Source organism: Ursus americanus, chromosome 28 (genome assembly GCF_024610735.1).
Source record: "Ursus americanus isolate L20-20 chromosome 28, mUrsAme1.1.p, whole genome shotgun sequence".
In the NCBI taxonomy this organism is placed as follows: Eukaryota; Metazoa; Chordata; class Mammalia; order Carnivora; family Ursidae; genus Ursus; species Ursus americanus.
In genome coordinates, this window is record NC_142154.1 from 37,156,243 (window position 1) to 37,179,896 (window position 23,654).

A 23,654-nucleotide genomic window follows, 5' to 3' on the forward strand; every position below is an offset into this window, starting at 1 on the left:
CACCCGCGGCGCAGCAGCTTCGCCGGGAGCGGAGTGGGGGCTCTTCCCCGGCTTCCCCCTGGGGGTGGCCCCCTCACCACCCCACCCCCGGCTCCTGCGGAGGACACGTGTCAGCACGTTCCCGCCCTTGTCGTCTCATCCCATGTCATAGCCCCTCCCCGAGGCCTGGGACACCCCCCCCCCCCGCCCTCCGGGCCCCATTATCCCCAGGCCCAACCTCCCACGCTGACCCGAGGTCCCGGCCGGGTCCCTCGCCTCCACCGGCCGGTCTCCCAGGGCAGCGACCGCCCCGGCCCGGCCCCCAGCCGAAGACACTCGTCAGCAAGTTCTTACCCCTGTCATCTCGTCCCTCTGCCTAGCTCCACCCTGGGCCTGGGAACCCGGGTCCCCTTGGCCGATTGTCCCTGGGCCCAGCTCCGCGCTGACCGCAGGCTCGGCCCTAGCCCCTGACCGGCGCGTCTCCCCCGGCAACGCGCCGCCACCCGGGATGCCGCCGGCAGGCTGGGCGGCCGTCAGGGAGGCGGCGAGCCGCGACGTCTTGGCCGCCGACCTCCGGTGCAGCCTCTTCGCCTCGGCGCTGCAGAGCTACAAGCGCGACTCGGTGCTGCGGCCCTTCCCCGCGTCCTATGCCCGCCACGACTGCAAGGACTTTGAGGCCCTGGTGAGTGTGCTTCCCTCCACCCCTTCCCGCGCTGCCCTGTGCGTCCCAGGCCACGTGGCCTGTGGACCCGTATTAGTAAACATGCCAGCCCCCAGACTTCCCTTTCCCAGCCTGGCCTTAGGGAAGGTTTCCCTGAGCTCAGGACACTCACCGACACCCTCGTTATCCACACTCCCAAGGCTCTTGGTGGCTGCTTCCTCATGTTAATGACAGTGACTCCCAGGAGTGAAGTGAGAATTCAACAGTTGCATAGGCCTCCACAAAAGTTCCTAGCATGGCCAGCAGTAGTGGGGGGGGGGGGTGATCAGAATCATATGCTTCTGCTAAATAAGAAGTCATTCATCCCTTTGCCAGTAATCAGACACCAAAAATCACCAAAGCCACCCAGACCTTGATCTTCAAATGAGGTAATATGTGGGCAGTACTTTTATAAATTGTAACTTACAGACCACGTGTCAGCTGTTATTTCTCCCATGATTCGCAAGGCACTTAATTTCTTACAGAGTTCACCTTAGGGTCAGCATTCCAGATATCAGTTGTCTTCGTAATTCAAATATTTGGAATTACCTAGAAAAATATAATTTACCAAAAATTGTTTCTATAAGAAATAGAAAATCAAAATAGCCTATAATCATTTAAGGCATTGAATTAATAGTCAAAGATTGTCCCTCAAAGAAAAGTCCAGACCTACCTGGTTTCCTTGGCAAATTCTACCAAACACTGAGGGAATAAGTGTTTCCAGTTTTACTTTGTGTAAAATTCTTCCAGGGGCGCCTGGGTAGCGCAGTCGTTAGGCGTCTGCCTTAGGCTCAGGGGTGATCCCGGGGTTTCGGGATCGAGTCCTACATCGGGCTCCTCCGCTGGGAGCCTGCTTCTTCCTCTCCCACTCCCCCTGCTTGTGTTCCCTCTCTCGCAGGCCGTCTATCTCTGTCAAATAAATAAATAAAAAATCTTAAAAAAAAATAAAATTCTTCCAGAGTATTGAAAAAGAGGCTAATATAAGCTTGATCTAAATGTAATAAGGATAACACAAGAAAAGAAATTTATAGGCCAGTGTCACTCATGAGTATAAATGTAGAAATCCTCCATAACATACTAGGATCCCGAATCTAGCAATGTATAAAAAGAATAATTCCTCATTAACAGGGTGGATTTATCCCAGGAATCAGTTAAACATTAAAAAAAAATCAATGTTATGAACCATGTTAACAGATTAAAGCAGATGTTTAGAATCAACAGATGTTTCGAATTTTCTCTCATGAGGTGGTCAGGGTTGGATTCACTCTTTACTATCACCCTCAAGAGGTCTAGGACAAAGGCCCAGCCTCCTGGCCCTTATGCGGTCCATTGCAGCCCAGGCCAGGGATGTGCTGAGGGCACCTCGGGCCTTGAGCACAGTGCATAGGCATTTCAGGGTAAGGGAGCAGGGGTTGGAGAAAGATAAGCCAACTGACTTCCCTCATGGTTTGTTCTGAAAATTCAGATATTCAGTTTTGGGAGTTTGTGATATCAGAGCCTTGGGGATATTTAATTTTGTCTGGAGATATTTATGGAGTGTCTGCTGTGGGCCAGGTGCTAAGGATACAAAATTAAAGACCCAAGGAGAGATTAACAGTGTGCTCAGCTGTATTATGGGGTAAGCCTGTATATACAACATGGAAGCCCAGAGCCAGAATCCCAGTCCTTGGCACTTGACTGGGGTCAGAAAGCACTGAGTAGGGGCTATGGTTGATGCCATGCTGAGTCCTTAGGGACATGGAGGATTTTTGAGGCGCAGAGAGCAGGAAAGGGGTATTCCAGGAGGAGTAGCAGGATAGGCAGAAAGCCAGGAGCTCATCGAGAAGGACAAGTCTGTACTTTAGTATCACGGGGAGCAGGAAGAGATGAAGTTGACCAGAGCACACAGAGCACACGTGTTTTGACATGATGTGTTGATTTTTACCCTTGGGCAGAGGAGGGCATTGGTGAGATCCAGGATGCATTTTTTGGTAAAGATTTTATTTATTTCAGAGAGAGAGAGCACATGCACAAGCTGGGGAGGCAGGGGGTGGGTGGGAGGGAGAGGGAGCAGCAGACTCCCTGCTGAGCAGGGAGCCCGATGCAGGGCTCTCTATTCCAGGACCCCGAGATCATGACCTGAGTCGAAGGCAGATGCTTAACTGACTGAGCCACCCACGCACCCCCGGATGCATTTCTGAAAGATCCCTGGGGTGGCAGGGTGAGAGAGGGATCTTTTCAGGAGGGGTAGACAGAGGAGGAGATATTAGGATCAGAGGGACCAAACTCACCAGAGATGGTGCCCCACAATGCCCCTTATTAATTTTTGCCAAGAAACATCCAAATGGACTAGAATGCTCAAAGTGTTCTTTTCCCGCTGGAAGGTCTTGGCAAAGAGAATCAGGTTTGTTTGACGAATATGGGATAAAAGCGAAGGGAGCTTTGGAATTGTTTTGATGTGTTTGTGCTTTTAAAAAATTTACTTTTAATTATGCAAACAATGGTTGGATATATTTTTGTTATATAAAATACAAATGACACCGATAAAGTAGAAGTGCCCCCGGCAGAGCTCACCCTCTTCTGCACCCCCCATGGGTATCAGTGGTCTCAGTTGAAGGCACTTCCTTCCTTCCTCTCATGTACAAAACCTCTTAGGAGAGCATTGGCGATTCAGGGAACCCCAAATAGCCACTCGTTTATAGGGACAGACCGTCCAGGCATGGGGCTCATTGTGCTGGTTCTCGCCAGGGCACCCTTTCTCCCAGGGCCACAGGAGAAACATGGACAGGTTCTTCCCATCCTGTTCTGACGCCATGTTCCTTATTGGGCACCATTGTGAGGGAGACTAGCCCAGGCTGAACAGCTTCTTGGCTGTGTGTAGCATGGTTTTAATGAGCAGTTTCCCAGGAGAAGGCCACTCACCAGGCAGGGCCTGGCACGATGACTTCTCGGGGCATGCACACATTCTTAAATAAATATACTTTAGGTTTCATTTTGCCACATGTTACATGAATTATAGAAAAGATGCAGAGAACTTCGTATGTGGACCTGTCTCCGACTCAGACTCAAAGTTTAGCTTTTTATTATTATTAAGTAAACTCTACCCCCAACATGGGGCTTGAACTCATGACCCTGAGATCAAAAGTCCCATGTTGTACTGACTAAGCCAGACAGGTGCCCCTCAAAGGTTAGCTTTTTTTTTTTTTTTTTTAAAAAAAAAAAAAAAAAAGGTTAGCTTTTAGAGAAAAGGGAATCAGTTCCGGACTTGGCCTTCTGGGTTATTTTGTGGTTATCTGAGGAAGGAAGGTATGGAGCTGTTGAATAAGTCTCTCATTGTTAGCTAAAAGCACTTGGAAAGAATATGAAACAGTGTATCATTTTCAGCCACTTTTAATTCATTTTCTCTCCACTGTCATTACACGCCCCTGTGGCATATGGGTTGCTGTTTCCAAAACTTGGAGCTCTGGCTGAATTACTTTACTGACCGTGGCTTTCCTGAGAACATCCCCTACTGAACCAAGCTCTTGGCTGTAGGCATGGCTCTGGCCTTATTTTCTCACAGCCCCCAAAGCCTCAGATCATCTCTCCCGTGCCTTGTTTGGAGGACATTTCCATTCTGAGTCAGCCCTTCAGTTTTGCACTGAGAGTTCTTTGTATTCCCAGGGCCTGGCCGGAGAGGTGCTTATCACATGTTTGAGGAATTAAATTAGGTATGTGCTGATTGCCTCTGACTGAGGGTGTCTAACCTTGTTCCTTGGGAAAACGGTTGGCTAAGCTCTTATCAGGTCAGAGAATCTCTAAGATTCTCGAGATGTCCTGCAGCCCTGACCATTGACCCCTGAACTATGGGGTTGAGCTACGCTGGGCACAGTTCATATTCTCCAAGTCGCTTTACACAGAATCTTGTCACTGGTGTCACAGCTGTTCAGTTTTTTTGGTTTGTTTTCCCCTGGAAAACATGATGCCCTGGTTCACCAGTAGCCTGAAGACCCTTTCTGGGGGTCGGAGGTCGGGGGGGAGTGGCTCCTTTGTATGAATTCCAGCCTCTTGCCACCCAAAGTGTGGTTGAGGACCAGCAGCATCAGCGTCACTTGGGAGCTCTTGAGAAATGCAGAATGTTGGGCCCCACCGCAGACTACCCACTCAATACCTGCATTTTAATAAGATTCTTGGGCATTTGTGTGCATTGCAAAGTCTGAGAAGCACTCTATCTAGCCTACCCCATTCCCATCTACTATTTTGGGGGCTGAAATGCACTGATCAACTCTTCTGTGGCTTGTGCTCTCTAGCCAAGCTGACTCCCCAATGTCTGGGTTAAAACATAAAGAAGGTTCTCTCTGTCCTGACCCCAGGGAATGCCTGTCCTCTCCACGCCACCTCCCTCTTTGTCCAGACAAACTCCTTAATCCTATAAGACGTAACTGGAACCTCACCTTATGCTCAGCCTCTACCCCCAGCAGTTAGGAGTCCTTCCTCTGGGATCCTTCACAATTTAAAAAATTTTGCTCTTACAAATGCGGCTACGATAAACTACCTTCTACAGTGGTCATTGTTTATATCTCTATTTTCTTGAGATAAACTCCGAAGGGTGAAATTGCTGGCTCAAAGGGTAACCAGCCTTTCTAAGCAAGGCTTTTAATGCTTATTTTCAGATTAGAAATTGACTATTGATGTTTACTGGGGGAGATCATTGCATTAGAATCCCCTGGAAAGCTTTGAAAAATACTGATGTCGAGGCCCTACCCCTAGAGATTCTGATTTCATCTCTGAGGTGGAGCCTAGGCATTGGGATATTGTGTTTATTTGCAGAGAATATGTAGGGTTTTTTTTTTTTTTTTTTTGCTGTTGTTTGTTTATTTGTTTTTTGAGCAGCAAAGCAAGGTTTATTGAGCGATAGCAAAGTGGTAGTACAGAGCTCCCAAGGAGGGAGGGGACCTGAAGGGGTTGCCCGAGAATATGTAGTTTTAAGATTTTCCTATTAATTGGTCATTTTCATGAACACCCATCTGCTGGGTAATGAGGAATCGATGGCGATTAGCTTCAATCCAGCCGATAAGGTACATACGTGATATCTCAAGGTAAAATTCTCAGTATTGGCTTACCTTTTTATTCCCTTCCCTCAGGGGTGGTCTCTGAAAAATAGAGGGGAAAAGTATACAGATATAAAAAGATTTGGATCAGACGTAGCTATGTGGCTAGATGGTGGGTATGTGGCTAGAAAAATGTCTCAGCCTGTGGGATGATGCTGTGGAGAACCGAGGAATGGGATCATCCTTCCAGTACAGACCACCCCCTTTCTTCCCATCCATCCCAGGAATGCAGGCTTTTCCTTACCGAGTGGGTGAGCAGGAGAGAGGGGGCGTTTGATTAATAATAATACAGTACCTGGTATATATAATACTAATAGCTTATCTAATACTAATAGCACTTCCTACCTGCCTGGCACTGTTCTGAACTGTTTCTGCATGGAACTTATTTAGTCTTCTTTTATTTATTTTTTTTAATTTTCATTATGTTATGTTAGTCCCCATACATCCTTAGTTTTTGATGTAGTGTTCCATGATTCATTGTTTGCTTGTAACACCCAGTGCTCCGTGCAATACCTGCCCTCCTTAACACCCATCACCGGGCTAACTCATCCCCCACGCCCTCCTCGCCTCTAAAACCCTCAGTTTATTTCCCGGAGTCCATAGTCTCTCATGGTTCGTCTCCCCCTCTGATTTCCCCCCCTTCATTTTTCCCTTCCTTCTCCTAATGTCCTCCATACTATTCCTTACGTTCCACAAATAAGGTAAACCATATGATAATTGTCTTTCTTTGATTGACTTATTTCACTTAGCATAATCCCCTCCAGTTCCATCCAAGTCGATGCATTTAGTCTTCTTAACTCAGTGATGCGGGTTCTCTTATGTCTCCGTCACCAGCAGCTCATCAGTCTACGTGCTGGCCGAAGACCACCCTCCAGCTTCCAGATAACGGCGGCCGCATGTAGCCAGAGAGCCACTCCTTTAAAGGGACCCTACAATGACTGCTTTTGTGAAGAGTTCTCTTGTAAAGTAGACTCTGACCCCCCAGTCTGTTCTAATGAATCTGGATGTTCCGACCTTAGGTTTGTGCAAAGCAAGGTATACCCGCATGTAACTGCGGTGGCCACCTTTTCCCGCTTCATCCCATCCCACCCACTCTGCTCTTCCAGGTATCACTTTATCGGTCTGGTCCCTGAGGCAGGTGACCTTGGCTGTACCTTTTGGTTCATTGTCCTTTAGCACCTCCCCCCACATCTCGTAATTACGACCTCTGGCATCTTCCTAGGCAAGGATTTTTTTTTTTCCAGGTGTTCTTTCCTGCTGCCTGCCCTTTTAGAACATTAATTCCTATCTAGACCTGAGTATCCCCACCTTTTCCTGGTGATAAGAATCACCTGTGGGAACGTCTGTAAACACAGATTCCGGGCCTCCTCATCAGGAGATTGTGATCTGGGTGTTTGCAGACCGTCCACTGGGCCGTCCTGTCACTCCCTGACTCAAAGCAAGGACATGAGTTGCTTGGTCATTGGTTTTCTCTTTCCTCTGTTCGTCCCCTCCTGGTTCCTTGCCCTTGTCCTCTCAGTCACCCAAACCACCTCTTTCCCGAGAGACCAGCGCTACCTACTGGTCAGGCCCTGCCTAGGCTCCCTGACCCCTTCTCCAACTGAATACTTCTTTATTTCTCAGAGCAGAGGCTGCGAAAGTGGGGCCTGTGGGATAACGGGCTTTATTTGTTCCCCTTGCCTTCTAGAAATTGGGATATTAAAAAGGGGGGGGGGGCAGCAGCTTGCTGATTTCTTTTGAAAAGAAAAACATCTGAGGCTCCATAGCCCGGCTAGCACCTGGCACCCTTGAGCAGAAACCAGCTGGAGCTGGGGGTTGGTGGCTGGGCCCTTTGTTTGGCCAGGGGTGTCCAGTTCAACACAGTGCTCACCACTCTCTCCTGGACGCCTCCTGTGCTCATTTTCGTGACCTCTCTGGCTCCGAGGGCATTTGAGCTTGGGACCGCCTTTGCCTGTCCCACTGGGAGCGCCGTGTGCTCTTCCTGTCAGAATCCTCCCCACCACTGCATCCTACCCACTCCGTAAACCCTTTCCTCTGCCCTCTCCCCGACCCCCCAGCCATGCCTTCCTTCCTCCTGAACTCTTGTTCTCCTCAGTCAAGTTTTTGGTAAATGCCTTCCACTGTCTTGAACTGCGGTCTGTAACTCTTGTCTGCATGGAGGGTTTTCTGTCCCCTGCCCCTGCTCCGTACTACAGGTGACATACATCTTTCTCTGTACCTTTGACAGGGCTTAGGCTCAGCCAGTAGCTGTCTCAATTGTATTATTTGGTGGGGAAGGGGAGGGGAGTCTCCAGAAACATACCTGATAAGCTTCCCAAGCAGCCTCTTAAAGTTCTGTCAGAACTGATCCTTTGGGCTAAAATATTTCGTCCATTATAAATTTCTCCATGGAAGGGTGCCTGGCCGGCTCAGTCAGTGGAGCATGCAACTCTTGATCTTGGGGTCGTGGGTTTGAGCCTCACGTTGGGTGTAGAGATTACCTAAAATCTCTAAAATAAACAAATAAATACATTTCTCCATTGACTTGGTAGGAGAGGATCACAGAGAACGGACTCTGGAGTCAGGCCGCCTGGCTTCACGTCTCTGCCCTGCCACCAATAGCTGTGCGACCCTGGGCAAGGTGCTGACTTCTCCAAACCTGTTCCCTCCCCCTTTAGCCCTGGCTGTGTGGAGGATAACATGAGATGACGCATGCAGAGCGTTTAGCCCAGCGCCTGGTATGTGATAAGGCCTCAATAAATAGTAGCTGTTACTGTCTTGTTCTGAACTTTGTGCCAGGTTCTGGGCCAGTTGCTGGGTCTCCAGGATACATGAGACATGGTTGGCCCTCAGGAAGTAAGTGCTTGTCCCAACCAGACCTGAGGTGACCCCAGAGAGTCAAGTACCAACATGGCATTCTGCAGAGAGCTGGGGGAGCACAGAGATCATGGGTGGTCAGGGACAGGGGAGGTGACTTTAGGCTGGCCTTGAAGACCCCGTGAAATGTCATGCTGGGCGCTGCAGAAGCGTCATAAAGGAAAGACACAGGGCAGTTGAGGAAGCAGCAGGTGGGAAGTTTCTGGTAAGAGGCGCTGTTAGGCAGAGAGGCTGGGCCAGACCAAGGGCCTTGTTAAAGGAAGCATTTTTAGCTTTAGTGAACTAAATATAAGCCACCGAGTTAAATTTGAATTTCAGATAAGCAACAGATAATCTTGAAAGTGTGAGTATGCCCCAAATATTGTATGGGTTATACTTATATAAAAGAATGGATTTTGTTGTTTATCTGAAATTCGAATTTAACCGGGCAGACTGTAGTTTATCCGGCAGCCCTGCTGGAATGCCTGGTTCCCAAAAGGCCCTGCTCAAATGCAGGAGGGTTTTACTCAAGAGGAAGAATCCTGTTAACTTGTTGGAGCAGATTTATTTTTTCAGAGTAGCTTGAAAGTGAAACGGGACATAAGGGAGGTGAGTTGAGGAGTTAAAGAGTGGGGACAACGTGGGCAGCCTGGCGGGACACATAGGGGCCCTGTCTGGGCAGGCAGCAGGGGGAGGGCCTGAGTTCTGGAAGAGGGCTGGCACCAAGAGGGAACTCCGGGGGCACCTAGGTTCAGCCTGAAGCCAGGAGGGATCTCTCCCACTTACCCAGACTGAACCCCTAAAAGGAGCCTGGCTTAGCTGACTGGCCTTTTGCGGGCTCCCTGTGCCCAGGTCTGGACTATTGACAAGGGCTGTGGCTCACAGGTGGGATTGGAGAATAGGAGTGATGGGGACAGTCATCTTGGGAGAGAAGACTCAGCTCTGGTTCTGAGATAACAAGCGTGGACCAGGAGTAGAAAAGAAGGACAGAGGCCACAGGCACCTGGGGGGTGTTCTCTGGACTGTGCGGGCAGCAGGCAGTGGGGATGGCCACCGGAGGGTACCCTCGATGGCTCTCTAGAGTCTACAGAACAAAGCCAAGAGTCCCCAAGGTGGGTCGAGACCATTCACAGACTGATGTTACCTTCTCACTCCTGTTCGTCCTGGCGGCCCCTCCGCCCACAGTCTAAGCTCCAGCCACATGGACCCTCCTGCACTTACTGATGACAACAGTCGTGGCAGTCCCACTAACACTAGCATCCTTAATATCCTCCTATTGCTCTAAGCACCATGTTTGTTTAACCTGATTAGCCTCCTCAGGGATGTCATGAAGTGGCTACTAATAGTATCCAAATTATGTATTTGAGGAAACTGAGACACAGGATTCAAGGTCGGACAACTCCCGGGAGAGGTCAAACAACTCACCCAGGTCACACAGCTCGTAGGGACTTAGGAGCCCAGGTGTAGACCCAGGCTGCCCAGGAAAAGAGCCTGCACACTTCACCCCATTGCCTTCACTCCCCTGACTACACGCAGCACCTTCCGGCTTCCGCACCTTTACACGAAAGCCCAGGTCGCACAGCACCTCCTCTGGGAGGCTCTCCTGCCGACTCCCTGTTCCCCGCCCCCTACCCAGCAAAAGGTGCCCTCAGTAGCGAGTATCCGAGTATCCGTCTCTGTTATGATGATGAAGGTTTCCGTCATCAGTCTTTACCTTGCCGCCTCCCCCGCTGTGGAGCACCAGCACTCTGAGCACTTACACATCCACACATCCCTGTGCGTATGTGTATGTGTGTTTGTAAAGATTTGTTTTAGAGAGCGCACGAGTGCGGGGAGACAGAAAGGGAGAGAATCACAAGCAGACTCCCCACTGAGCGTGGAGCTGGATCCCAGGACCCGGAAATCACGACCTGAGCCGAAATCAAGAGTTGGACACTTAACTGACTGAGCCCCCCAGGCGCCCCCATCCATGGTTTTTAACTGGATCCTCACTGATGCTCTGCAAGGCGTGTAGAGAGTTCTATTAGAAGCCCAAGGCTGAGATGGAATCTTTGGAAACAGAGATAGGAATAAAGTAGTCCCGAAATGTTTCTGATTTTCAGCTACTGAGTTAGGAAATAAAGCCCCGAAGGTCAGCAACAGCCAACTTTCTAGAGAAATGGAAAAGAAAGGAAATGGAAATGGATAGACCTGTGACCTTCTTTCATCTTCTCAGCAATCCGACATGGAAGCAGTGGGGGTTCTGTGTCAGAGGAGACCGAGGGGCAGCCAGGTCCAGTGCTTTGCTAAGGAGCAGGGATTCAAACCCACATCTGTCTGCTCTTTCCTCTCCATCCAGGAAAGCGAATTAGAAAAACACAAGATAGTCCTTGGCCTCCAGGAGTCTTGGCTCTACTGGGATGGGAGTATTGGGACTGAGAGCTTTAGGGGTTTAGAGGACAGAGGGGTGCCTGGGTTAGTAGAGGTGGGGGAAGAGGCATCCCAGGGGACTGAATGAACAAAGCTTGGAGGTGGTACAGCCCAAGCCTCGTTCACACGGCACCCATCCACAGTGTTTTAAATGCCATGCTGGAGATATTTGGCTTCTAGTCAGTTGTAGTTTCTTTCTTTCTTTCTTTCTTTCTTTCTTTCTTTCTTTCTTTCTTTCTTTCTTTCTTTCTTTCTTTCTTTCTTCTTTAAGATTTTATTTATTTATTTGACAGAGAGAGACAGTGAGAGAGGGAACACAAGGAGGGGGAGTGTGAGAGGAAGAAGCAGGCTTCCCACCGAGCAGCGAGCCCGATGGGGGGCTTGATCCCAGGACCCTGGAATCATGACCTGAGCCAAAGGCAGACACTTAACAGTTGAGCCACCCAGGCACCCTTGAGTTGTAGTTTGTGAGCAAAACCTATGGATACCTTGCAGCTATCTGTAAATCGGGGTCCTCCGTCCCTTACCAGAAATCCTGGCACCAAATGTGTTTCAAAATTCAGGTTCTGCCCGATTTTACAAAGGTAATCTCGTGCTGCCCCCGCACAGCTTCACTGGTTCATCTCACGCGGGGCACCAGCCTAAACCCGAAGGCTCTGGGACACACCTGTTCCCGCAGGAGTCCCTGCGGGGGCCCACACAGAGGTCCAGGAGCTCGTCTTTGCTCCCTGAGAGTGGCGGCTGGGAAGTAAGGAGATGAGTGGGTCAGTCAACGAAGCCCCATGTGCCCCAGAAGCTGGGCTCTCGTAAGAACACCACAGACATAGCTGCTGGGGTCCTCAGCAAAAGTCCCCACACTCACACTGAGGGAAGCCCAAAGCTGTGGATTCCCCACTAATAGTTTCTTCCAGTCCAGGTACAGTTTACCGTTCTGGGTCATTTTTACCATAAGCAGTGTTGCCTGCTTCCATATGTAGTTGCTACACGACTTTCATCTGGTCCCCAGGAGACAGGTTGACAGGGGGTTACTCATGCTGAAGGGAGGAGGCTTTGTTCACCCTTTACCCACACTTACATATACCATGTATTTGGTAACACCTCCAGTGAGGCGAGCGGTATCCCATAATCAGACATTAGTATTCCTGCAGCCAAATGTATCACATCAGTAGTAACAGGAAGAGGGATAAGTAAAGATTAAACCAGCCTCACATCAGCTCAGGTCAGGTTTTGTACCAAATGGGTTACAAACCATGTTTCAGTGTTCAGGGCTTTTGGCGTTTGGTATTTGGAAGGGGGGGATCCCCGAGCTGTACCTTTCTTTCGCTCTTAAAAAATTCCTTGGAACACGAAAGAGGTGCAATTTGCCTGCTTCACCACTAGAGGGCCCCCAGTTATCATTTTGTTCAGGATCCTTGCTAATGGAGGTTTTTCCTCACTTCAGCTTGCAGATGCCAGCAAGTTACCCAACCTGAAAGAACTTCTCCAGTCCTCTGGAGACAAAGACATACGGGCCAGGGACCTGGTGAGCTGGATTTTATCCTCAAAGGTCCTGACAATCCACAGTGCAGGGAAGTCAGAGGTGAGACTTTGGTCTATAGGACAGCAGATCCCTAGGGCTGAAGGGCTCTGGGACCTCCTCGTGCACCAGAATGGCCTGGGAAGCTTGCTGAAAATGCAGATTCCTGGGCCTTGTCCTGAGAGATGCTGATTCTGTGTCTGGAGTGGGCTCAGGAACTTGCACGCTGGCAGTGCAGAGCTGTGTTCTCCCTGGTAACCGTGAGCCTGGGCAGGCCACCAGGTGCATCTCAGTATCTCGGTCTCGTCATCTATAAAATGGGAATAGCATAGTACACTTCCGTCAGGGACCTGGCTGTGAGAAAGGAATGAATCTTGCCTTAGGGTACATGCTAGGGGCTCAGGAAATGTTGGGTATCACAAGCCCCCCAGGTAAATCCAACAAGGGTGGACCCTTGACCACACCCTAAGAAACACTGGCCTCATCCAGTTGTCAGGAAACAGAGAGGCAGAACCTGGTTAATGGCACCCTTCAGGCTCTGGGGTCAAATCCCACTTCCATCCAATATTGAGTCTCCTTTTCCCCATTTGTACATTGAAAATATTAATAGTACCTCAGAGGGGAGCTACGATAGACTGTATGGCTCCCCCAGTACGGTTTCTGGCACAGACCAGACACTCTGTGACCTGTTCCCCTTGCCGGGCCAGGATCTCCCTCGGAGCACGGGGTGGCAGATCCCTGATCTGGTGCTCTTTCTCCGAGCAGGAGCAGGGGTTTGTCTGTATTGTCCTTTACTTTACAGTTTCAGTTTAAGAGCATTTAATTTTATAAGCTCCCGCTAAAGACAGAAGTCCTCCTCAAGTGCCATAGAACTGGGTGTCTCGGACTCCGGCGTCTGGGACGTGCACCTGTGTTGGCAAAGGGTCAGAACACAGAGCCCTGGAGCGGGCGTCAGCAGATCCATATTCACATCCGGGCTGGGTGCTAACTCCGAGATGGCCGCTGGCCTCACGTCTGTCATCTGCTAAACGGAGATTGGTTCATCCCTCACGGGGTGGCCAGCATCTGCTGGATGCCGGGAACTGTAGGTAAAGTGGTTAAGGCAGTGGCTCCCTGACTTTTAATTATGGGTCAGTTGAATTTTGTTAAAATGGGAAGGGTTGGCACCATATGGAGTGAGGATTGTCAGCTTTTTATTGTGCCCGAGTAAGGACATTAGGCTGCCGTGGATCACTGTATAAAAGGATATTTTAATACAAAAAAAGAAGGATGGCCTCCAAAAAAGGACAAAGAAAGGATCATGGCAACCTGACAGCAATATAAACATATCTGTTGCGTTGTCCTTATTTTCCTCATTTAATCACCACCCAGAGAAAACTTTGCCACAGACTGGCTTTGGTCTATGATGTACTGTTGAGAAATCACCCAAATGATGTGGTCTCTGCCCTGAGAGGAAGAGCTTACTCCTCCGTATCAATTAGGTTCTGTTGCATAACAAACCATCCCCCAAAACCTAGTGGCTTAAAACAACACTGATTGTTTCTCATGATTCGGCGGGTTAGTTGGGTTGTTCAGGACGGGACAGGATGACCTGGGATAGCCTCACATGTCTGGCCTGCTGCTGGGATGGCTGCTGTGCTGGGGGCCTCCTCTGCGAGGCCCTCGTCCTCCTGAAGGCCAACAGGCCTTGTTCCCACGGCCGTGAAGGGTTCGCAGCAGCAGCAGGCCCTTTTCAAGTTTCTGCTTGCTATGTATTTGCCAGCGTCAAAGCAAGTCACATGGCCAAGCCCAGATTCAAGGGGGCAGAGAAGTAGATGCCACCTCTTGATGGAGTTCTGGAATTCCGCCTGCAAATTCATTTACAGAGGGGCAAATGGACAGGGTGGGGAGGAAAAGTTTTTGGCCATTTTTGCCATTGATCACACCTTTCTGCTGCCTGAGATTATCGTAAAGATGAAATGGAGGAAATGGGTGTGGTGGTGTTACGAAAACTAGAGGTGGTCTTTAGTCAGGAGTTCATGCTTCGCAGGCTGGTGTAGGGACAGACAGTATCAGAGGGAAGCAGCCTTGAGCTCTAAGCTCTGAGCTTATTTATAAATTGTTGTCTGTATTCTCGTGAGCAGAGCCCATAGGAGGTAAGCCCAAAGCTTTAGGAGGCCATCTTGGCAACCCATCTTACCAGCTTCCCAAATAAAATTGCGACTTCCCACATGTTTTCAAGTTCGAAAAGATCCAAAAGCTGACTGGTGCCCCTCACACGCCTGTCCCCGTGCCGGACTTCCTGTTTGAAATTGAATACTCCAACTCAGCGAACGCCAAATTTTATGAGACCAAAGGAGAACGGGACCTAATCTACGCCTTCCACGGGAGTCGCCTCGAAAACTTCCATTCCATCATCCACAATGGGCTGCATTGCCACCTGAACAAGGTGGGGCCTAAGCCTGCTACGTGGGGGTCAGAACCCTGGGGAATTTGCTGGTGGGGGCTGGGGGGAGAGGTTCACTAAGGCCTTATCACTCCCAAGCGTGGTCTGCAGACCAGTAGTAGCAGCTGCACCTGGGAGCCTGGGAAAATGCACAATCTTGAGCCCACCCTAGACCTTCTGAATTAGAACCGGCCTTTTAACGAGGTCTCCGGCTGATTCCTAGGCTGATTACAGTTTGAGAAGTATTGATTTAAAGATGGTTCCCAACCTTGGCTGCCCATCTGGAATCACTTGGGGAGCTTTTAAAAATCCCAATGCTTGGCTGCATCCCAGACAATTAAATCAGGATCTCTGGGTGTGGGGCCCAGATACCAGTGGGCTTTCAAAGCCAGGTGATTCCAGTGTGTAGCCAGTCCTCGTGACTCGGCACGGTCCCTGGCCCGGCAGCATCCACATCACCTGAGAGCTTGTCGGACGTGTGGAATCTCAGGCACACCCCAGACCCCCTGAGCAGGGGCCACGTCAACAAGCTCACCAGGGGACCCGTAGGCGTGTTGATGTTTGAGAAGCACTTGCCTAGGAGAAGAGCATCGTAGGAGCCAGAAAAGACCACCTTAGAAGCTCTGTGTCCTGGGCAAATTTCCTTAACCTCTCTGAGCCTCAGTGTCCCCATCTGTAAAATAGGATGTGATTACCCACCTGCTGGTGTGCTGGGAGGATTCAAACAGTTCATATTTGCAAAGTGGGCTCTTCCCGTACTAGACTCCAAGAAAGCAATGGCTGCTTTCATAGGCGGTTGGGAGGGAATCTGGGGTAATTGGCGGGCTGCAGCCTTCCCCCAGTCATGCCAGCATCTGCCTCATCCGAGGGGCTGGTTCCATGAGCCATGGGCTCGGTGGTAGCTGATGCAGCCCCGGGGCTAGAGAGACTTTTCCAGCACTGCTGTAGCTGATTAGTGCAGTTGGGTTTTGCATGGGATGATGGGCTTGTTTACACTGGCTCTCAGCTTCTTATTACGGCCAGGCTACTGGAATCCAGGGGGCCTGTGCTTCGCGGCAGAGCCGGCCTGGAGACGCTGCCTGCAGATTACAGGCTTGTACAGCAAACATTCACTTCACCGTCTGGGGACTTGCTGTGTAGAGCCATCCCGTGAGAGTCCTTTGCTAAAGTGGGTGCTCTGTTGGCCACTTCTGTCGGTTTTCAGTGAGGGGCTGCTTGAGGGAGCTTACTTACCAGCCGAAGCTGCGAGATTGTTTTCATGGTGCAGATACCCCACCTTTCCCACTCTTGTGCGCCTCTGCTCACAGCAGTCTTGCTTGAGGTTCTCGAGTGGAGGGGTCTAGTCTGTGTATATATGGCAGCCAGAGCTAAGAATGGGCGTGGAGTCAGATCAGATGACATCCAGTGTCCTTGGAGAAGGTGTGTGTCAGCTTCCGAGACATGGGGACACTGCCTTACATGGCAAGGGGCTTCTCAAAGGTAAAGCAAAGTCTTGTTTCATTCCCCCTAAGCCTCGCCAAACCAGCTTAGAATTGTGGCAGCCTGGTGCCGCTGGATAGGACATCTCTCAGTTCCCAAGCTTAGGACGTTCAGTGAGCATTTCGAGTTCACTCAACAGAAACAGACGCTGCAGCCCAAAGGTAGCAATTGAATTTCAACTTGAATTTCAAATTCCGTCCACTGGCAGCAGCTACCTGAAATGAGGATTCTGGGATGAGTGCCACGACTGGTATTTTTATGTTGGGCGTCATGGTTGATTATTGACCCTTTGCCGTGGTCTACCATGGATGGAAGATGTGTTTGCTCTGCCTGCTGTAGCCTCAGCCTGCAGGTATATCACCTGGGCTCATTCTCTCTCACCTGACATGCTTCCTCGTGGAGGACATCAAGGTCCCCACCACCAGGGACCTGCCTCCTCGATTTTGGACATTTTCGTGGTTAACATCGACATGAAGAGTAACACTGACCCTGCCCCCAATACAGGCCCACCTTATTTGGTTACAGTTTCTGGTCTGAGATTCATGTCTTTTCCACGTGACGACTTAGGTTCCTTCCACCCTCAAATGTGAGCCCCCTCCCGGTGTGTGAGTGTGTGACTTGGCTTCTGCAGGGCTGTCAGGGTAGCCGTGCTGAATGCCGTCGCGTAACAGGAATTACTAGTATGGTGTGACATACACGCCCACTCCTCTCACGTGCCCGGTGTCCTGCTCCGTGCTTTTTGGACGTTATCTCATTGAATCCTCGTCTTTGACGTTGTGAAGGAGATACTCCCATCGCCACTTTGTACATGCAGACACTGAGGCCCAGAGAGTTTCTCTAACTTTCCAGCTTGTCGGAGGTATAGTCGGGATTCAAACTCAGATCTGTTGGGACTCTTATCCCTAAGTTCCTCTCACTCAGCCTTGACCACTAATCTGCCAGGCTAGGCAGGCACGTCCGCAATCGGTTAAACCATCGTCAGGTAGGAATGTGTTTAATTATACTCTGTGGTGATGTGTTAGAATGAGTTGACGTTATATGCCTTTTCCTGGGAGAAAAAGAGGCTTGAGAATTTTGTGTTTACCCTTTTGTTGAAGAAAGACCTACGTCGTCTTGCCATGCCGACTTTACGTTCACTCAGCCCTGTTTCTTTTCTGTTAACCTCTGCATTCCAGACGTCCTTGTTTGGGGAAGGGACCTACCTCACCAGTGACTTGAGCCTGGCCCTCATTTATAGCCCCCACGGCCTGGGATGGCAGCGCAGCCTCCTTGGCCCCCTCCTCAGCTGCGTGGCTGTGTGTGAAGTCATCAATCATCCAGACGTCAAGTGCCAAATGAAGAAGAAGGGTGAGTGAGCGCTTGGCCTGGACCGGGGCTGCAGGCCTCGTAAATGCACGGGCTCTTGCCGTTGGCCCTTCTGTTGAGTGGAGCACCCACTGGCTGCTAAGGGATGGGCTGGGTCCAAAGCAACGTGGGACAGGAGCTTGCCCTCGAGGAGTGAGCAGTCTCCTTAGGGACACACAATGGAAGAGATACACTTACTACAAGGTGGTGGGCGGAGAGTGCTGGGGGAGGCGCTGATAAGGTCTGCAGGGGCAGCTCAGAGGAAGGTGCAATCACTCACAGTACGTCCAAGCGCTCAGGGAAAGCTCTGGGGAGGAGGTGGGCTTCAATAGAGAAGAGTGAGCATGTGAGGCCAGGGTGTGGGCTCCTTGAAGGCGGAAACTGGGTTTCAGTTACTCTTGGGCACCTGGTGTCTGCAGAGAGCCTGGAACGTACTTGACATTCAGTAGGTATTTGCTAAACTGAAGCTAGAGCCGTGGATCGAGACCCTGTCCCTTCAGGCTACTCTGGTGTGTTCCCGGGTCCCCAGAGGACACGAGAGGCAACCGAAGCCGCGGGGAGTAAATCCCGGGCTCTCTGGGGAGCAGACGCCTAGCGAGCCACCTCTGTCCACTCTGATATGTTCCTTCGAGTCTTTGCCTTGTGCCTCCTGCCGTTTTGCCGTCAGAGGCAGAAGAGTCACGGAGCTGTTATTCTAGTCTCCAGAACTGACCTGTTGGTTCCACTGAAAAAAGGAGAATTGAGAAAACTGTCTGTTCCTGGTCTCTAATGTAAAACAACTGGAATCCTGAGGAACGGGCCCAGGTCTGACGCCACCCTTCCAAACCGGGCAGCATGAGTATTTGCATTCGTAATTCTTAGGAAGTTTGCAAACTCTGACCTTAAACATCAGAACAAAACCTTGCAGTGTCTGCTGTCACATAGCTCTGTTTGTTTGTTTGTTTGTTTTTGTAAAGCTTCATCATGTTATTAAAACGTTCGGGGTTTTTTGTTTTGTTTTTTAAACAAGTCTTGGTACAAAGGGTGGAACGTAGGAGTTCTAAGAAGCTCGAAAATCTGGATGGTTCATTTAAAATGCCTGCTAAGAGACTCATTTTAGGTCAAGTCCTGTACCTAAGCCCAGATCAGATCATTTTTTTGTTATGGCCATTAATCCACTTCTTCCCTCTGCTTTTCCAACTCGGTTTCTCTCTCCTCGTGTATCCCTTATTATTTTCCTGGGATTTTGTTTTTGTTTTTGTTTTTCACCTCCTCTGGTTTGTCAGATTCGCCTGTTTCCTTAAGCTGCTTCGTACACACAGGCCATTCCTCAGCCCACCGGGACTTCTCCACCCTCACGACCAGGAGGCTTGACCTGTTTCTAGTCATACTTTGCCTCTCTTATTCCTGACCGCCCCCCAGTAGAGCTGTACTTAATTCTCCTTATTCAGATTCCAAGGAGATAGACCGCAGGAGAGCGAGAGTCAAGCACAGTGAAGGGGGAGACGTCCCCCCAAGGTACTTGGTGGTCACCAATAACCAGCTCCTGCGGGTGAAGTACCTGCTGGTGTACTCCCAGAAGCAGCCCAGCAGGTAAGGAGGCCGTCCCCGCCGGGGCCCAGGCAGCACCCAGAGCGGCGTGCAGGGCGTCGCGTTCTCGTTGTCGGCTTCGCTGGCGCCCAGCCTCGGACCTGAGCCGTGGGCAGACGGTAGAACGCGCTGCTGCACGTGGCAGGGGTGAGGGGGACGGGTCTGAGGAGATGTCCCGGCCCTGAGAAGGACCGCGTGTTCTCGTGAAGAAGATAGAGACCTGGAAACACAGATGACACGAGGGACTGGACGAAGCCAACTTGGCTGCCCCAGAGCACGAGGCCCCTTTGGCCCCCGGGCTCCTGATTGCGGTCTGGAACCCACCGCCTGAGCTGACGCTGAGGGGCAGGGCGGCGCGAGGGCCTGGCTGGGCGCGTGGGCCGCCCTGCTCGCTCCCTCCCTGCGGTGGCCCCCGACCCACCGCCCGCTCACCTCTGCACCTGAGGTGCCTCCTCTCTTTCTCTAAAATGAGGGCGTTGAACGCAACAGACCTTCAGCCCCTCAGAGCCATGGTGGGTGCCTCCTCCCCTCTCAGCTGTGTGGTCCTGGGTGGATGTGCGGGGTTCTCCGGGGCCAAGGGTCACTTTGAGATCCTGTCGCGTTGTTGGGGTCTGGGGCAGAGCTTCTGATGGGGACGAGCAGCAGAGGAGCAGGTAAGATAGGAAAGGGGGTCAGTTTTAACACGCCCCACTCCAGTGGTTTCCACGCTTCAAGATTTCATAAACCAGTGAAATCCCCCGTCCCCCGGCCGTCCCCCACAATGGGGGAAATTTGTGTAGGGTTCCTGAGTCTGAGGAACATTCTCCTTTGGTTTAAAACCAGCTGGCTTTTTCTGCTTGAAAATTCCATTCCTTTCCCACTTCTCCCTGGAGTGTCTCTTGAACGCACACTTGGACGCTTTAGATCATGTCCCAGTGGGCCAAAGAGGATTTCCCTGGCTCGGACTGATATCTGTACATGTCTCAAAGGGAAAAGGCTTTTGCTAAATAACCTGCCACCTGCTGCCATCTGGGCAGACACCCTGAGCACGGTCATTCTTCTAGATACCGAAGTCTGGCCGAAGAAAAGACGGGTCGTAAAAGGTACGAGAGGAACCGTAAGAGAGAAGGTCAGGGTGAGCTCATTGCATAGCTGTCTTTGTACATTTAGAAAACGTTCTGGTGAAAGATGTGTCGGTGCCAGGGCAAACAGCCCCGGATTTTTTAAGCAAAGGAGCACGCACGAAGCTTCATTTCATGGCTCACCCAGAGGATGAAATTCATCATTTCATCTTCTTTGAGCCAGAAGTTGTTGCCTACACTTAAAAAAGAAAAATATTTTTCTCTTCTTGCCAACATCCCTTTTTTCTCTCCCCGTAAGCAGGGCTTCCAGCCAGCTGTCCTGGTTTTCCAGCCATTGGTTTACGGTCATGATATCCCTATATCTGCTGCTGCTGCTTATCGTGAGTGCCATCAACTCCTCAGCTTTCCAACACTTTTGGAATCGAGCAAAGAGATAATCCCTCTGGGCCTGGTGTGGGGGCCACCTCAACCACGTGCCTTACGATAGCCTGTTCTGTACCTCCCGTGCCCCGCGTCCAACTGGGTGGAGTCTGGGGGCCAGCTGGGGACCACAGGACAATTTTCATATGCCACAAATGTATTGGTTGTCTTTGATGCTCCCGGCCGCACTCCGGTCCGTGGGGACCACGAGTCCCCTCACTCTGAGGGTTCAGGGGAGTCCTCCCGCCTGCTCCTTCCTAAACAATCCTAGGGAGTTGGCTTTTCCACCAGGTCCAAAGGAAAAAGTCCTGCTGTCTTTAAAAACAAAGTGTCCAAGCTGTCCGTGGTATGTTTACAATTGCTCCTGGCAGACGGTGGGCCTTTCTCTAATGCCTTCTGGAAGGCGGAACATGTGTAGTGGGGACTATAAATCACTGGGCGGTTGCCTTGTTTTGACTTGAGACACCCAAGAGGAACAGTCATGTTTCTCATAAAAATCGGTGGGATGGTTTCTGAATTCCATCAGCCTTTGTATGTGAGTGCAAAACGTTTTCACGGTTTTCTCAAATCCACAAACAGCCTTCGGCTACATCTGTCGCCCCCCTCCCCCGCCCCAACCATGGATGAGAAAGGAAGGAGCCAGAGACCTGATAAAAAAGACAAACTTGACAATGAGCAACTCATGTCATCTTTTTCTAAAAATTACCCACTGCTGATTATAGCTGAAATGGAAACACATGTTTGTTTTCGGGTTTTGTTCTGTTGTTTTTTTTTTTTTTTTTTTTAAATAGCTATTTGACAAATTCATCTTTGGGAGCTGAGTAAAAGGGGAGATTTCTAAACCTAGAGCACTCTTTGGCCAGTGCCTGTAGTCTCTTTCCCGGCCATGTTTTAGAGAAAGAGATTTTAGCTGCAGGCCTGCCTCCTGTTCTCGTTCTCACGAAGCTGCCTTGATTGTGGCCTCCCAGCCACAGGTGCCACGCCGCAGGCCTTCTGTGGGCTGCCGGCCTTCAGGACAGTGGCCTGCCTCAGTCTGCCACAAATGTGCATGGACTGAGCCTCCCTTGGAAGGGTCCCATGTCTTTGGGACTCAACCTGGGTTTTAAAAGCGCAGAGAAAGCCTCTGGCTGCCCAGGGGAGCTGCAGTTGTCCTCACTGATTCTCTGCACTTCCTTCCTGCCCTGTTTCAGCCATCATGGAGCCCTGTCTGATTTGGGGGGTAGATTTCTGTAAAGAAGGTGGAAAGTCAGTTTTCTGTAATCTGTGATGTTGTGAAAAAGCCACTATCATGGTTTTTACATTGACTATGGCAACATTTCAAAAATAATAAAGGTATTTTCCTAATTACCAAGTTGTCTTTGTTTTTTGTTTTTGTTTTTTTTAAAGATTTTATTTATTTATTTGACAGAGATAGAGACAGCCAGAGAGAGAGGGAGCACAAGCAGGAGGAGTGGGAGAGGAAGAAACAGGCTCATAGCAGAGGAGCCTGATGTGGGGCTCGATCCCATAACGCCAGGATCACGCCCTGAGCCAAAGGCAGACGCTTAACCGCTGTGCCACCCAGGCGCCCCCCAAGTTGTCTTTGTGACTGCTTTCAGCCTCAGTGGGAGCCTGCCGTGTAATAAAATAGAGCTTGTTGCTAGAAATTTTATCCTCTCTTCCCTTCCCTGCTCAAGGTAGCAGTTTGCTGGACAGCTTGTAACACCTGGCTGTCTAGTAGGTATTAGAATTCTAGTCATTGATTGAACAAATACGAGCACCTACTGTGTGCCAGGCCCTAGAAATAGGAGCGGGATCAAGGTCAAAATGCCCTGCTCTCCTGGAGCTGAGGTCTGGCCAGGTGGGGATATGGACAGGCATTCTTAGGAGTGAGGTTGGATTATATGATATTAGAAAGGGGTTTTGGGAAATACTTGGCAAGAAGGCTCAACTTCGTCTGGGGTCGGGAAATATGGAGATGACACGTGTAGCATGGCAGAGCACCTACGGATACGGATTTCTTTAATCCTGACAACAGATGAGAAATCGATGTCCCGGAGAGTTTCATAGCTTGCCCAAGGCTACATGGTCATAGGAAGCAGCACAGAGCTGGGAGCTGCTCTGGGTAGGTTTCAGTGTGACTCACAATTATCATCATCGACACCCCCACCCCCGGCTCCCAGCAAAGGTGGTGTTCAACTGAAACCCGACAGAGCCATTGGTGTTAGGCTAAGAGGTGGAGGAAGAGTGTTTCAGGCAGTGGGAACAGCACATGTAAAGACCTAGAGTTCTCGCTGGAGAAGTTAAAAGGAGGGTCACACAGGAAGAGGCGTGGTGAGCAGTGGGGCTGGAGAGGTACGCAGGGGCCAGATCACGCAAGACCATCAGAGCTGAGGCCAGGGAGAGCCGTTAGGTTTTAAGCAAGGAAATGATAGGATCAGGTTGGTTTCCGGGAAGATCACTCTGGCTGGTGGTTGCAGAATAGATCTAGCATGGTTTTGAGGATTCACAGAACTGACACAGAAGGGCTCAGCACGGAGCAAATAGCTGGTGTGTTGCAGCTGGTATTACTCATTTTTTAATGGCCCAGCAGAGGAAATGAGCATTCAAAGGAGACCTAGCAGCAATGTCCAGGGAAATGGGAGGAAACCAAGACAGCAAAGTGTCATGGAAGCCAAAAGGGAAGCCTTGTTGAGCAGTGTCAGATGCTGCGGAGCAGTGAAGACGGTGCCTAAGAAGTATCCGTTGGATTTACCAAGTTGGAGAGCATTGCTGAATTTGGTGGGAACAGTCTTCAGTAGAGTGCAGCACAGGGGATGTGGACAAAGTCTGACTGCATAGACATGAAATGTTGTGCACAGTTTCCAAA

General features: G+C 50.3%; 1 protein-coding gene and 2 long non-coding RNA genes across 7 annotated transcripts in view; 1 reads left to right on the forward strand and 2 right to left on the reverse strand.

Moving 5' to 3' along the window:
* LOC148107603 (uncharacterized) overlaps nt 1-464 on the reverse strand; it is a 2,216-nt gene extending 1,752 nt beyond the window's left edge. The window contains exon 1 of the long non-coding RNA XR_015722156.1: nt 334-464. This is a non-coding gene — a long non-coding RNA (uncharacterized LOC148107603). The remainder of the gene's footprint in view (nt 1-333) is intronic.
* The window catches only part of LOC148107602 (uncharacterized), a 24,634-nt gene extending 16,255 nt beyond the window's left edge, over nt 1-8,379 (reverse strand). The window contains exons 1-5 of one of the 2 annotated variants that reach the window (XR_015722155.1): nt 8,051-8,379; nt 5,761-5,790; nt 1,353-1,588; nt 1,107-1,228; nt 813-930 (exon numbers count right to left, since the gene is read on the reverse strand). This is a non-coding gene — a long non-coding RNA (uncharacterized LOC148107602). Of the gene's footprint in view, nt 1-812; nt 1,229-1,352; nt 1,589-5,760; nt 5,791-8,050 lie in introns of both variants that reach the window. The other variant, XR_015722154.1, reaches the window with a different exon arrangement.
* On the forward strand, nt 488-22,153 carry PARP16 (poly(ADP-ribose) polymerase family member 16). 4 transcript variants are annotated; one of them, XM_045810675.2, is made up of 6 exons: nt 488-661; nt 12,434-12,571; nt 14,730-14,936; nt 17,588-17,759; nt 19,187-19,328; nt 20,688-22,153. In XM_045810675.2, the coding sequence occupies exons 1-6, from the start codon at nt 488-490 to the stop codon at nt 20,821-20,823; spliced, it is 969 nt and encodes a 322-aa protein (XP_045666631.1). In that variant the 3' UTR covers nt 20,824-22,153. The 4 variants fall into 4 exon arrangements, with proteins under 4 accessions (XP_045666631.1, XP_045666632.1, XP_045666633.1 ...); XM_045810676.2 differs by having other exon boundaries at nt 12,434-12,514; XM_045810677.2 differs by lacking the exon at nt 12,434-12,571.
* The last annotated feature ends 1,501 nt before the right edge of the window (nt 22,154-23,654 follow it).

Excerpts from the sequence above, each read along its gene's own strand:
- PARP16 (XM_045810675.2), top strand. The coding sequence starts at position 488 with ATGCCGCCGGCAGGCTGGGCGGCCGTCAGGGAGGCGGCGAGCCGCGAC. Across the intron at positions 662-12,433 it reads GCAAGGACTTTGAGGCCCTG|CTTGCAGATGCCAGCAAGTT; the intron begins GTGAGTGTGCTT and ends TCCTCACTTCAG. Across the intron at positions 12,572-14,729 it reads ACAGTGCAGGGAAGTCAGAG|TTCGAAAAGATCCAAAAGCT; the intron begins GTGAGACTTTGG and ends CATGTTTTCAAG.